We start from the raw sequence: 14534 nt of genomic DNA, 5'->3' as shown, positions 1-14534 counted from the left end.
AGTATTTTTAGTCCTTAATTAAAAAAAAAAGTTTTAAAAAAAGTATATTTTTATCCATGTATAATCTGCCGTAAAAACGAACAACAAAACCGATCATGAAAAATGTGTCACAAAACCAAACAATATACTTACTATACTGTCTCATCCTATATGCCCTTCCTTAGTGTATTCAATGCACTGTTATTGGTTTTCCGAGTGTCCCTGAAGGCAGCACTCGGTTGTCGTAGCAACAGGTCGCAAAACGCAGCGCTGCGCTATTCTGCTGGAATCTGCGCGCCTTCTTACTTCGTCATACGGTGTAAGATTTCGAAATCATCAGCGCATAATCATGGAAACAGTGAAGGTTGCTGAGAAGGTTTGTGAAAAGTTGGATTTTCCCGGAATTAAAGACGCAGAAAACGGGTAAATGGAGCCATATTATTTTTGCACTTAAATCAACATTCACTGTGTATTTAGCGTGGTTTAGAATTTATTTTGCAAAGCCAAGTGTATAGATAATAATGAGTATAAATGTGAAATGAAATGGCCTTCTGTCACTGTGCACATGGAGAGCGTCCGCGCAGGAGAGGCTGCCTCAAGGAGAAGAGCAACATGCAAAGGTTTGTGCCCCTCGAACCCCCCCCCCCCCCCCCACAAGTTTACAACTCAAAATAAATTAGCTTTTGTGTGTGTGCAATCTAAAATCATGTTCTACGAAATCGGACATTTCATTATAGACACACTCAAAAGTCAGTCCCTCGTGACTGAAGAGGATAACTAAAATAAAAAATAAATAAAAAAACTCTGAACCACAAATATTGTGAACAAAAAGGCACATTATTATTGTCAATAATATTCGAGTAGTATAATGCGATATTGTTTTTATTATTTTTATGTTTTTGTTTAATAGCTTTTAATGTGAATTTTCTGCCACTATGCCTATTATTGTTGATTATATATATATATATATATATAATTATGTTTATTATTTTTAGTATACATTGGTCATGTATGATGTCATTCACAGCGAATTAAAAATGTGAATAATACAAAATACATACGCGTTTATGTTTTATATTTTTAGAATTAGAATTAATTCTGCCTTTGTGCCATTATTATTATCATTAGTTTTAGTAGTGCAGTATTTATTTGCATATATTTCAGGACGCTCAGTCATGCAGCCCTGGGAGGTTTTCCCAACTGGAGCGAGATTTGCTTGCATTAGTGAGCAACATCCAAGCTGCAGCTGACGCCAAAGATTCCATGCAAAGGGAGGAATTGGAGGAAGCTCGCAGGATGCGGTGAGTTTTCATCTTCCCAATAAACGCTATCAATGCTATTGCATCCTTTCTCGGTGTGTCCCTTCTCAACTCAGCTTCGAGCTGCTGGAGAAGCAAGTCAAGTCCAGCCAGGAGAAGTTTGAGGAGATCACGAGCAGGTGGTCGTTGGCCGAGCAGACGCTCGTCCCGTACGAACTGCAGGAAACGCTCAAGTGGCAGCAACTCTTGTGCTCGGAACTCCTTGAGGACAAGAGGAAAGTCATCAAAGACCTCCAGCAGGTCACGAAAACGCACACACCATTTCAACCGTCATCCATCGGTGACGACGACGTCATCGTGTTTCGATGTAACCCCGAGCAGGAGTTGAAGAGCGGCGACGATCGCTACGTGAAGGACTTGAGGAGGCAGGCCGAGGAGATTGATCAGATGATGCAACGCTCTGAAGAGCTCATCTGTACTCTGACTCAGGCCTACAGGGAAGAGTTGGATCAGATTGAGGTACACTCACCCAAATGCACATGCAACATCAACATTCCCGAGCATTCCAAGATATTATGAGCTGGCTTTATCTTAAATGTTGTAATTATCTCATAAAATGGAGGAGACAACTCATGTTGTAGGGAGTACATACTGTACGGCCATGTGAGTCACATTATGAGTTGTTTTGGACCCATTGCCTCAATTTCCCCCCCTCTTCTTTTTAAAAAGTTGTAATTAGTACAAAGTTAAAAGAGGAGAGCCTTTAGGAGCACATCCAGACATCATAGGGAGTACATAAAGACACAGCTGGGAGTGCATACAGACATGTGAGATGCATTACCAGTTATTTTTGACAGATTGCTTCAGTTTTGCACGAAGCTTCCACTGATTGTTGCAAGTAATCATTAAAGATTGATTGGATTATTTTAGCAGCACCTTTTTATGAGGAAATATTTGCGACGGGCAATGATTGTCATCATGGTTATTAGTAAATGAAAACTAATGAAATAACCCAAACTAAAATTGTAAAAAGAAAATGCCTTTACAAAAATGAAAACTAACTGAAACAATTTACATTTATAAAACTAGAACTCATTCTAATTATGTTGTTGAAAATGACATCAGCTTTTCAACATCAACAACAACAAAACACAAAATAAACAAACTTAAAACTAAACTACAATACATTATTTTCAAAATAAATTTTTATTTCTAAAAACCAATTAAAAGTAAATGAATTTCAAAAACAAAATTGAAAAAGAAATAAAAACCAACTATAATGAAAAATCCGAAACTATCATAACCCTGGTTGGCATGCTGCACGCAACTAAAATGGCAAATGTACCTGCTCACCATCAGCGCTGAAAGCATCGCCGTTCAGAGTTCATTATCGCAGGCTGCTAACGTGTCACTAATGGTCCCCCCTTTTCTAGAGCGTGTACCAGCAGGAGCATGACGTCTTGCTCACAAAAGACCAAACAGAATGGGAGCAGTGCGTCAAGGAGCTGCGGGACCAGCAGGTCAGGAGACAAAAACTTCTTCCATTTACATTTGAAATGCATCAGCCGCGACATGTAAATGGCCGACGGTGTGCTTGCAGCAAGAGAGGCTGGCAGAGAGAAAGACGACGGTGGAGGAGTACGAAGCCAAAATTTACAACTTGATGATGGATCCGGAATATAAATATGATGAAATGAGGGCCGAGCACTTTGCTAAGTTTCAGGTATGAAGAGGAATTTTGTAAGATTACATTTTTAGATAATGCATAATCGATCTGATGTTGTTTATTGTTGTAAAGATTGTGTTTCTAAATAATTGCTTAGGGGAAAAATGCAATTAGAATTACATTATTTTCCAAACTCAACAGCTATGTTACTGTTTAGTCCCAAGAACTACTTAAAATGAGTCAATTTTGCAGGATCTGGAGAGGGAACATCAGCAGATGATGGCCGACAGCGTGCTTAGCAATATAAACTACATCAAAGACAAGGACGACCGAGAGATATACAACTTAGCCCACATGAAAAGCAGAATCCTCAGGTAAGTAAAAAAAACAACAACAACTGTTACTATACCAATTTTTGTCTTGAGATAAGTGAAAATGATTAGATAGGCGCTTCGTTGCAGTGGAAGGACATTACCAATAGATGGCGCTATAATGCCATTGAGTTGGTTTGCTAACTGCAAATAGACCTCACAGAAGAAAAACAAAGGAGGACAAAATATTAGGTACAGTCGTGTTTTGTGCTCGCATTTACTATTTTTTTTAATTTTGTGGAAAGTAAATGCTATTACAGGACAATTATAGTCCAACACACAAATACTACTCTGTCCTCACTGGATGCAAGACTGTTCTGTTCAGCTAGCCAGACAGACAGTTAACAGATGAGATGTTTTGTTATGGCCTTTAGGGGTCCATGTATTGTTTTCTCTTTTCTATCAAATTGGAATAAACAAAAATAGAAATACAGTACAACATTAGTAGCCTACAATGTTGAAAATGTTTGACTAACGGTTTTATAGCCACATTAGCATAAACCTGTCCCAAATGTAAAATTATCACAATAAAGTGCATTTTTACTTTGTTTATAACATTAATTACATCGCAAAACATGGGTTCTGAATGATAAAAATAACATAGTTAGTTAGCAAAATTCAGGTCTGCTAGTATAAGATGTTAATGTCTTAAATGACATGTTCTTAACACATTTTTAGCAATATGTGCATTCCCAAAAACATACAAATTGACTTAACATTTTATAGCTTCCGGAAAATTATGCAAATGACCACAAATAGTCTGTTACGTGGGCTAATCACTCAATATCATTGAACACTGACGTCATCAACTCAAGGCAGTCTCAAGTATACTGCAGTACCACTTGTTACCACGAGAGGGTGCTAAAGGTCAACATAAATCAATACAAACTATACCATTACAACAGTCATTACTTTTTTCATTACACCAGTTATTTCATTGTGTTCTCTTTTATTATTTTATTACTAATAAAACAAACCCAAAAAGTTACTGTATGTTTTGTGTTCCAGTCTGCAGACGGAGCTGAAAAACCTGCAGCGCACGTACATGAGCAGCAAGAAACAATCAGAGAAGCAGAGCAGCCGTTTATCCAACGGCTACAAACGCAGTATTGAGCAATACCAATGTATACAGCAGAGAATCAAGTAAGATATGAAACATTAGGGCTGAACGATTTTGAAAAATAATTGAATTGCAAATTATTATGATTTTTTTTTAACCCTCACTATTGTGAATGCGATCTAATTAATATGCGATTATATTGTCAAGATCCGCTTCTTGTGGAATGGATAACACTTCCTAAGCATTTAACTTACGTAGACACTATATAACTAAATAAATACAATTTATATAAACAATAAAGCCTACCAACCCACTTAAATGACCTCCCACACCCTTAAATTGCAGCCTTTGCGATTTTAAAAACTGCATTCTTGCCAATTTGAACTCAATTAATTGTTCAGCCCTACTAGAAATGCACTCCTGACACTCGTTTGAATGATTACATTCGTGCACCACCTCAAACAGGCACTTTGCTGTCTCGGACGCCAAACAATTTGAGGAAATGTGGAAGATGCTTGACAAGGAAGTGAGGCAACAAGCCGAGAAGGCTTTGCTCGTCGACTCCATGATTTACAAGCAGCTCCTCGGTCTGGCCTGGGCGACACCTCAAGCGGCTTCCTCCATGGATCTATCTGGTCCAGACCACCTTTGGAAACCAGCCAGTGTGGAACAGACCGGGTTGTTGCCTGAGAGCTCTGCTGGGATGGATGGAGCGGCTGCAGTATCAGAGGAGAAGAAGAAGGTGCCCTTGGAGACCATGAAGGAACTCATGGAGTTGCTGTGTGACGAGTTGGTGAGCTCCAGGCACTTCCGTCCAATTGCATAACTCGATATTTTTGTTCAATAAATTTGACTAAAAGCTTATTTGAGTGTTTAGGGACCAGGCTTTCCACGAATCCAATGACACTCTCTACATCTTTTCACAGTTTTTTTCCTCTGTGTACTCTCTCAGGGCTTCCTGACGGAGGACAGACTTCAGCTGTTGGCGACCTTGGATGAGAAAGAACAGAAAGTTGTGAAGCTGGAGACTCTTCTCTATGTGCGTTCATGTCAACTTTGTTTTACATTTACTGCACAACCATCGTGGAGTGTGCCATTTTCCTCAGCTTCCGTAGCTGCCGTGTGTTTTGTTGCTTTCCCCAGATTTTTGGCTTGGAGGAGGACGATTTACCCAGGTTGGCTGACTTTATGCTCAAGTACCAGCAGAGGGTGCCAGCTGAGTCCAGTGGCACGTCACAAGGTGGCGCCACCAGCTCGGCATTAAATCCAAACCACATCCTGCCTGCTTTTAAGGACTTCCTGAACCATCACAGTCGATTCAGGTTGGCTATGAATGTATACATTTGTGATGATAGTTGTCGAATTTATAGCTGGAGCGAACATCATGTTGTCTCAAGGCGGAGTCATGACTCGGGGCAGCCTCGCTACTGGAGCGCAGACATGTGGGATTCCTCGGCGGACGAAGCCTACTGGGAAAGTTTGGCCAACATCATCACCAAGGATAAATTCAAAGTGTGGGAGGCGGCTGAGATCATACTGAAAAAGCACATGTAAGTAGTAGCATACAAACAAAAAGCATGCGCAAAACACACAACATGCCATCTTTGTTCTCTGTCCCCCAGGACTGTTCTTAACAAGATCTCCGATTGGATCCCTGAAATTGAGAGTCTGGAACAGCAGAACGCAGAACTTCGCTTGCTCATGCAACAATCTGTCAGCTCATGAGTATGTACATTTGCCGTTTATTACAAGTTGCCTCTTTATGCTAAAATGAACATAGATGACATAGAAATAGCTACACTAAATACTAGCCACACAATCTTGTCACTGTTTTGGCAACAAACGAATACATATGGACTATTTATTATATATAAATTGTTGTACACAAAAGAATAACAAATACACATGTAACACATTGAAGGATAATTTGCTGTTCTAGGCTTAACAATCAACCTGATAACTTAGTGGATGTAACAATTATAGTTGACAGTAATTGTAAATGTAAAAAACAAAATAAAGATCAGTGACTTTAGCCATTAGTTTTGATTAATTAATTGCATTCCAGATGACAAGCAACCTCAGGATCCTGCAGTGTTTATAAAAAGTCGACACGCCCCTTGTCCAATTAGCCTAAAAACATCCTCTAAGCATGATGCATAGTACACAAATGACTGGAAACGTTACGTTCAAGTTGTTTTGTTTATTCCAAATAGCAAAAAATCAAAAGCAGACCAAAAATTTATATTGCACACGTTTCTATAAATGCACAAATCCGTGGTAAAAACAGGCAGGTTTAGTGCAAACAGAATGTGAACAGCAAGAATCACGAATACAAATAAACAGGGGGGGGAATGCCACCAGATTTTGGTAGGCCAACTTTTCTTTTTCTTTCTTATCTCTCCATTCATGTGAACTTTATGCTGAGATATCTCAGCATTGCCGCTAATGTTGTACACGGAATGTTTATGTGGAGCTCAACACGTCGTCATGCTAACATGCGACCTGTTTGTTTGTCACAGTGATGCATGCACTTGCATACACAGTAAAAACAAAACAAAAAAAAAACTTAATTCTATAAATGTTTTCAATTTGCCTGACTCCAATGACTTGCATTATCAGAGCTTATCATATTAAATAAGATCTGGTTTTATTTATTTAGCAAAATAGACATTTCATTTATTTTTCATGATTATTTTAGACTTGTGCAAAGTCCGCGACAGCTACACATCGGTACAAAATAGTGGAGCGGAAAGTCAACATCTCCATGCAATCATCCGACTGCCTGTACAACTAAAGAAATGCTTGACCATCAAAAATGAAACCGTTAAAAACCATTGTCAAGACATTTCAAATTGGGGTTTCCCTTTTTTTATTTTTATTCTTTTGCTCTGTGCTATACAAAAACAAAGTCAGCATATTTAGCGTTATGTTTCGGACTCTTGAATGTAACAACTGGACCTCAAACTAACAGCTTTTGAAACATATTGACGCTTCGCTGGCCTATAATAAGGAATGTGGTGCCTCTTTCATTGCCATGACGATCCTACTTTTGTGCTCTGTATTATTGGTGGACCAGCCAGGACACCTCATATTGAATCAATGAGGTAAGGAAAACACTATAGAGAGGGCCCTGAGCACAAAAAAAACCCCAAACAAAACAACAACAAACAATTTCCCCTTATTTACTTTAAGTTAGGGCAGTGTTAGACTCAATTAACTGAAAGGTGACACGGTGCACAGCAGTACCTTGACTTACAAGTGCCCATGTCAGTTCCCTCACAGTTATTTTCGAAGCATAGATCCTAAGGAAGTCAATGGTAAGAACAAGAAAACGATAATGTCCACCCAATTAAAGTATGAAATCATAGGAAAAAAAAGAGCTATGGTGGTGAAAAAAATCAATCAAAAAACTTTTTGGAAAGGTTCGAAATATATATTTTTTCTCTATAGAGCAGTTTTGCAAATCAATTACTTCATTTGTAGAGCAGCTTTCTAATGTGGTGGAATGCATATTTTTTTTGGGCAGTTTAATCTCAGGGACCTGAATTAACTCTCAAAATATCCCTGACAGGAGAAGACGCCTGTTTTCCAAATCACCGTAACTCCTGAACCTGCGCTAGAAACGTAATTCCAACGGCAGAAACAGAGTTTTACGGCGATACTACGTACATTACGGTAGCTGGCAGATTGTCCCATGTGGACTAAGTGGAAATGGTGCGTCATAGAGATACTTTTTTCAAATCACCATAACTCCGGAACCATTACCTCTAGCGACGCAATTCCAACGGATTCTGAAAGCGGAGGAGCCCGGAGCTTTATGCCGAGAGACAAAAAACAGGTAGACCGCTAGAACAGTCGTATCTAAAGGGTTAAATAAGACAAGGACTGACTAGGTGCGACTCCGTAAAGCTTGTTGCTAGCTAGCTAGTTAGCTGGTGCATCTTATGTAGCACTGAGCTTCCCTCGACTGCGACACGCGTGCGTCCAGAAGCTTTTTGGGACCATCTCAGCAGTTGATTCTCAGTTTTGAGATTCAATGTGTTTTGATGAGGCGCAAAATGCTAATTTTGACTCGCAAATTGTAATGCGAAACTGTTTATTTCAAGCCTTTGGTTACAAGCATGGTCACGGTAATGAATTAAACTCGTAAGTCAAGGTACCACTATATAAAAACGGACCCAATTTGCGCCCTTCCTGTGGCTGAGGCTGATGGATAGAGCGTTATAAAACCTGAGCCGGTCCGCAACCGCCCGCTTCCCGTTCAGGCTCCGAGCAGCTTCTTGACGAGGTAGCCCGGCATACTGTACAGGAAGAGGCCCATCATGATGATCAGGAGCAGGGCCAGCACGATCTTGATGATGAGCCACTTGTAGCGGTTGCACACCAGGTAGCGGATGGCTTTCAGCGGGCTCAGGAACCACAGGAAGGTCGTGTCTGGACGACTTGGCGGGAAGACACAAGAAAGCACGCTAATTAACGGGGGCGTCGATTTTTCAGCGGCGCTGTGCTTTCATGCAGTTGCAGACACTTAAAATATGAAAGGATAGAGAGAGACTTCAACAACTGACGCACTAGAGCAACAAAATATATTTTTTCAAGGACAGAAGGGGGACTTAGCGAAGCACAGAACACAGATGAGGAAGAGGCGGTGGTGAGGGGTTGTCGGGCGAAGACTACCGGCTAATCAGACCCCCAGCATCTTCTTGACCAGGTAGCCAGGGATGGAGTAGAGGAAGAGTCCCAGCATGAGGAGCAGCAGGATGAGGCCCAGCACCTTGAGGATCAGCCAGCGGTAGTTGTGCCACAAGAAGTAGCGAATGGACTTGAGAGGACCCAGGAACCACATGAAGCTTGTATCCGGGCGACTTTTGGGGGGATGCGGGTAGGAAAGGGGGAGAGCGAGTACGAAGACAGAAGAAGGGGACAGAGGAGGGGAATGCCGGGGTAGAAGAAGAAGAAAGAGGAGAAAGCATCAGTGAGGAAAGCAGTGGTAGGCATACTTGCGTCTATTTCACTGCTTTCCGCACTGAGAGCAGAACCCCTGAGCAGCAAACGTTAGAGTTCATCAGCCATGCAGCTCGACAGTATGCAAGTCCCAATTGAGTTCCTCAATTGGTCCTTATCTTACTTTGGTTTCTCCAGTGGATCGGGTTCATTTCGTCCAAGTCCCACTGGACTTTTCTCTGCCTCTTCTGCAGTCACCAGATGGAGTTCAGCCTCCACTTTGCCCTGGAGAGGCAGCATAGTTAGCATTGTAGCTATCAGTCACGACAGCCGCACAATCATAGTGAGGATGTTGCTGAATTGCAGCATCTGTACCAAACGGGCTGGACAAATGCAAAAACCACTTGATCCCAGCAAGATTTTGTTCCTGGTCCATGTCTCTTCCCTGCTAGATCATTTAGATCTCACCATGTCTGCCCTGAGATCTTTCCCAATGTCTGCACGGTTTCTGATCCAGCTTTCTATCAGCCCCCCTTGACCAAGGTGCTCACAAGTCTGGTTTTGGTCCTGGACGCTCTGCCCACTGCTGCTCAAGGGAGTGAGCAACATTTCTCATCATTTCCTTAGATCACATTTGCTTTGGAAAGCAAGATAGCGATTTGTTGGGCTGCAGCCTCTTTTTTTTTTTTGTAGCCGATTCAAACTCCTCTTAAAAGTGGTATCACAGTATTTGTACATTTCAGCATCGGTCTTACCGTCAGCTCCATCTCGTCGTTCTCATCGCGGGCTACAAATGGCCACCAACCCTTGACCCTTTTCTGCTTGAAGATGGAAATGGAGGGAAGCTCCTGCTCGTTTCGGATCAAGTTGATGGAGCACTGCTTGGATGTCTTGGCCCCGCGAGGGAAGCGATTTAGGTCCAGCTCGATGGCACCTGGAAGCAGTAAAAGACTCGTGTATATGTGTTCAAATATACAATGAGGTCAAATTCAATTACCTACCCAGGAAATCGTCGGCAGAGAAGTGGTCGGCGTCCCACACCTGCAGCGTGAGGCGAGCCGGGATCTTGTACTCGGTCTCATCCCAGGAGAACATGGATTCTTTCTTGGAGATGACGATTTTCTCCTCCGCCATGAGGTAATCGAAGGGGAAGACAAAGCGCCAGTTGAAGTTTCCCTCTCCGGTGAGCGAGTGGTAGTGCACATCCGTGTCCTGCCTGTCTTCCTGCTGCCCTTTGAGCCACCTGTGTCGGCAAAGGCGGAGGAAACCGCCGATCAGCCCCAGTTGGCTGTGATTTAGGCATGCATGCACCTCAAAGGGTTAAACCAAATAGTGAAGTTGATGAGATAGTTGAAGTTGCTTTAATCCAGGAGGTTAGGACATCACATTTGACTGAGTTTGATGAGTTCAAGATGGACCTTGAATCAAAATCACTAATAACTGTATTTGTTCCTCTAGCGACTGCGTTTACATCCAGCTAAAGAAGCTAACAACAACATGGTCAGAAGCTAAATAAACTAACCATATCGTCAGTGACTGATATGAGTGACATTAGCACTGCTTCATATTTTAATGAAATGGGTGTTATCCTGGCTGGTCCGTCAATATTCTAAAATACAAATCACTAACAATTGTGTTTGCTTCCAGCTAAGGTACGGTAGCTAACATGTTCAGAAGCTAGAGAAGCTAACCATACCAGTGACTGACGTGAGTAACGTTAGCACTCTTTTAAATTGTAGTGAAATGAGCGTTATCTGGAATTTTCCACCAATATTCTAGACCACTAAAGTAGTTGACCAAGATTACCTTGGACATTATTCGTCCTATTACAAGCAGCGTCGCATGAATAGGATTTTGAAGCTGATCTCTTAGTGCATATTTAACTAAACATTTTGTTACTTTTAAGCAAACCAAGCCAACAACAAGCTGGCAATTTGATTCAAAAAATAAAATAAACTATGCTTAAATTCACTACTTTTGACGAGTAGGACTACCATTGTCAATTATATTTTTTTCAATGGGGCTAGATGGGGGAGAATCTGATTATGCGCCACCGTAAATGTCAAACTTGGAAACGGCTTTACTGATGCACAACCGCCAGTAGATGACATAACACGACAGTTTTAAGGAAACATTATTTCAGCATTGATGCTAATGCTAATTCAATGAGTGGTGTCCTGCCTCTTTCACCAATTCTCAGACTTTTATTGGATGATAATCCTAACGGCAATTCAAACACAATGACCATGCATCGTCCGAAATGTCATAGGAATTAAAAAGTTGTCTATTATTGAAGAAAGAAAATGTTTGTAGTAGTAGAATAGACCAACAACTGACACGTTGATCTTTTAAGACTTTTTGTTAAGAGTGCATACAAAAAAACCCTGCAATTAACACCTTTAAACAGCAAGAACACATCTAAACCTTTCCCCAAGCAAGCATTTTGAGAAGTCAGTCAACACAACAATATGTTTGTTGAAGATAATTAGCATTGAGGAAAAACATCACTGGTTGCAAATGATGTCTTTCCTGCCATCAAAAGTCAAACAAGGAGGCTGCACATACCAAAGTTGTTCTAAACAGTGGAGCTGCTCTTATTATTATAAGCATGCATGTTCCGGGATTGCATATGTGCATGCAACAGGCAGGGAATGCCAGAGGCCATTTTCTAGTAGATACTGCAGTGAAGGACCAAACCACAAGGCCTTCCCATGTATCAGTCATGTGGAGTGTATAAATATGCTTGGAGCATAAAATGAAGGTTACTTGTTGTTTATTTAATTGTTGACTTAGGGCTTCTGATATAACACAGCTGTTGGGCAGAAACCTTGTATGTCTATGTCCATGTCGTTTGTTATTTATTTATTTATTTACACATTATTAACCACTTTAATACGTTGAAAATTGCTTGAGAACAACTCTATTAACTCAATTGTCTGAGAAGTGTTGCATAAATCTGCCTCTTCCTTCACTCCGTGCAGCATTATGTCGCCTCAAGATTGAAAGTTAGTATTTATTTTTAGAGTAAAAAAATAAATGAATAAATGTTAAATTACAAAGTATTTTGAGTTTTGTTTGTAATGCTTCAGTGCAGAATAAACTAGCGATAGGTAAATGTTTCATTCACATCTCAAGCGCAAGGAATACATTTTCCACAGACGTGTTTACAATAAGGATATGGTTTGGTCCTGACTGTTTTTATTGCGCCTCATGTCTTGACAAGGAAGGTGCGTGCCTGATAGGAATTAAACACAGGAAGTAGGACAGCGCGGTAAGGGGTGAAGTCAAACGAGCCATGCGATGGAATCTTGTGTTTTTTTACCCCCTGACATAGATGTCAGACATCTTCTCCCCTGTCAGGAACGCATCGTCCTCTAGAATTACGTCATCAGTGTTCCAAATAATAACACGTAGCTCAAAGCTGCACACAAGCAGAGACACGCCACAAACACCAAAGACGGACGCACACGCGACAAATGGAAACAGAACAAAAAGTAGTTAACTGCAAACAAAACACGACACACAGCCCGGGATGCGGCCGGCGCCACTTGTTTGGCTGCATCCCGCTGTACGTACCCCCTCACAAATATGTCACTGGACTTTTCCCCAGTGAAGTAATCATCGTCCTCCAGTATTACTTCGTCTGTATTCCAAATAATCACCCTGAGCTCATATCTGGTAAAGGGAGGAAGGAACACATATACATATATACCGTATATACATGAGGAGCTTATTAATAGGAGGGGGAAAAAAAACCTTGCTCAATTAAATTTTCAGCTGGAAAAAAAATAGGATTAAATCAACATAAATACCTGTGTTAAAAAGTCATATTTTACTTAAACACAGTGAAACAAAGGGGGGAAAAAATTATAAAAATGTAATTATATGATTTTAATATTTCTAATTTTGTTCAAAAATAAGTTGGACCAACACAATTTCTCTTATTTAAGTAGAATTGTTTTATATTTATGTATTTATTATTGAATGTGTTCACATTATCTTTATTTTATAATTTTTATGTATTTTTTAAATTTTTTTTTTTAGATTTTCATAAGGGATGGGCATTTGGGCTGATACTCATACTCATCTTTTTATTTCAAGGTATTGGTACTTATGAAGGCAGCCGATACCAGCATTTTCCGATCAGGAACTAAAAATTAGAAGAATAAAAAAAATTGTGAAATGTTACATATCAAAAGTCCTAGTGGTATTGGTATCGGTGACTACTCAAATGTTGGATACTCGTACTAGTATCGGTTTGAAAAAAAAGTGGTATCGAATGTCACACATTTTCATGAATAATTTGTTTGTTTTATTTCCATAAATTATTTATAGGTTTTTTAGAACAAGATAAAAAAAAACTTGTGATAGTATCACCATCCCTTCCTGCCACCAACTCAAACTAAGGGTAACTTCAGTTTAATACGATTTATACAAAAATCTCTTTTGTATTACTAGAAAATGCTTTTTTAATAAATGACTTAACATAAGAGCAAAAAATGTAGTTATATAATAAAAAAAGTTATATGCTAATTTTTTCAGTGAACATTGTCATATAACATTAGCCACATGATGCTAAATTAAGCTAACATTTAATTGTAACCATTTAATTAAAATGCAAGTATATTATTCAAATAAACATTAAACTTTGGTACAATACCTCATCGTTGGCAATGATGAAGCCAAGAAATCATCCCGCGCTGTCAAACTATCTTTCAGTTTTTTCAGCAATGCATCAGGCATCACACATGCTGCGTTCAAAACCCACCAGGCTTACCTTTTAGGCTTCCGTGGTGATATCTCAATGGCGGGTCCAGGTGCCGGCGTGTCCATAGGAAACATGTCCACCCACATCTCGATACGACCCTTTAAACATGTGGCCACATCTGTCAAACTGAGCGCACTCTTTTCAAGATTTCAACATGTCTTACCTGCTCGATGCCCGGTTTATCCGGGTTCAGCAGGGGCCTGGTCTCCACGTGTTCCGGAACGAGCCGGCAGCCAATTCGGGGGATCTCCTCCCAGTTGTTTAGCACAGTCAGCGCTAAATGCTCCTCGGTTTGCTTCTTTAGACCTTTCATCGGAGTACAACCAATACATTGGAATTACTTAACTCATTCACTCCCAGTCATTTTCACTGAAGCAACCCCCTTTGCTCCAGACTGTTTTACTGGATTTTGGCTGATTTTGCGAGGCCCACAGAATATTGGGTTATATTGCTATAAAAACATGGAACCTACCAAAAGAAAGATTAG

At 40.4% G+C, this 14534-nt stretch overlaps 2 protein-coding genes across 7 annotated transcripts in view; one reads left to right on the top strand and one right to left on the bottom strand.

Annotated features, from left to right (window-relative positions):
• The first annotated feature begins 242 nt into the window (after positions 1-242).
• On the top strand, positions 243-6367 carry drc1 (dynein regulatory complex subunit 1 homolog (Chlamydomonas)). Of its 2 annotated transcripts, XM_086061397.1 has the most exons (14): positions 243-402; positions 551-599; positions 1144-1280; positions 1355-1538; positions 1620-1757; positions 2672-2758; positions 2839-2961; positions 3157-3278; positions 4284-4418; positions 4801-5128; positions 5288-5374; positions 5479-5657; positions 5733-5885; positions 5958-6367. In XM_086061397.1, the coding sequence occupies exons 1-14, from the start codon at positions 329-331 to the stop codon at positions 6058-6060; spliced, it is 1899 nt and encodes a 632-aa protein (XP_085917523.1). In that variant the 5' UTR covers positions 243-328; the 3' UTR covers positions 6061-6367. The 2 variants fall into 2 exon arrangements, with proteins under 2 accessions (XP_085917523.1, XP_085917522.1); XM_086061396.1 differs by having other exon boundaries at positions 1355-1757.
• A 153-nt stretch (positions 6368-6520) lies between these two features.
• The window catches only part of otofa (otoferlin a), a 47755-nt gene continuing 39741 nt past the window's right edge, over positions 6521-14534 (bottom strand). For 2 of the 5 annotated variants that reach the window (XM_086061391.1, XM_086061392.1), the window contains 8 exons: positions 14211-14353; positions 14057-14145; positions 12856-12954; positions 10281-10522; positions 10035-10213; positions 9464-9564; positions 9013-9200; positions 8629-8777 (listed from right to left, as the gene is read on the bottom strand). In XM_086061391.1, the coding sequence (XP_085917517.1) occupies positions 9020-9200; positions 9464-9564; positions 10035-10213; positions 10281-10522; positions 12856-12954; positions 14057-14145; positions 14211-14353 (1034 nt within the window). In that variant the 3' untranslated portion in view covers positions 8629-8777; positions 9013-9019. Of the gene's footprint in view, positions 8778-9012; positions 9201-9463; positions 9565-10034; positions 10214-10280; positions 10523-12601; positions 12701-12855; positions 12955-14056; positions 14146-14210; positions 14354-14534 lie in introns of all 5 variants that reach the window. The other 3 variants (XM_086061393.1, XM_086061389.1, XM_086061390.1) reach the window with 3 other exon arrangements.

Source organism: Leptonotus elevatus, chromosome 18 (genome assembly GCF_054856555.1).
Source record: "Leptonotus elevatus isolate MCC_2025b chromosome 18, RoL_Lele_1.0, whole genome shotgun sequence".
NCBI classification, from domain to species: Eukaryota; Metazoa; Chordata; class Actinopteri; order Syngnathiformes; family Syngnathidae; genus Leptonotus; species Leptonotus elevatus.
This window is presented reverse-complemented; position numbering and strand designations above follow the sequence as displayed.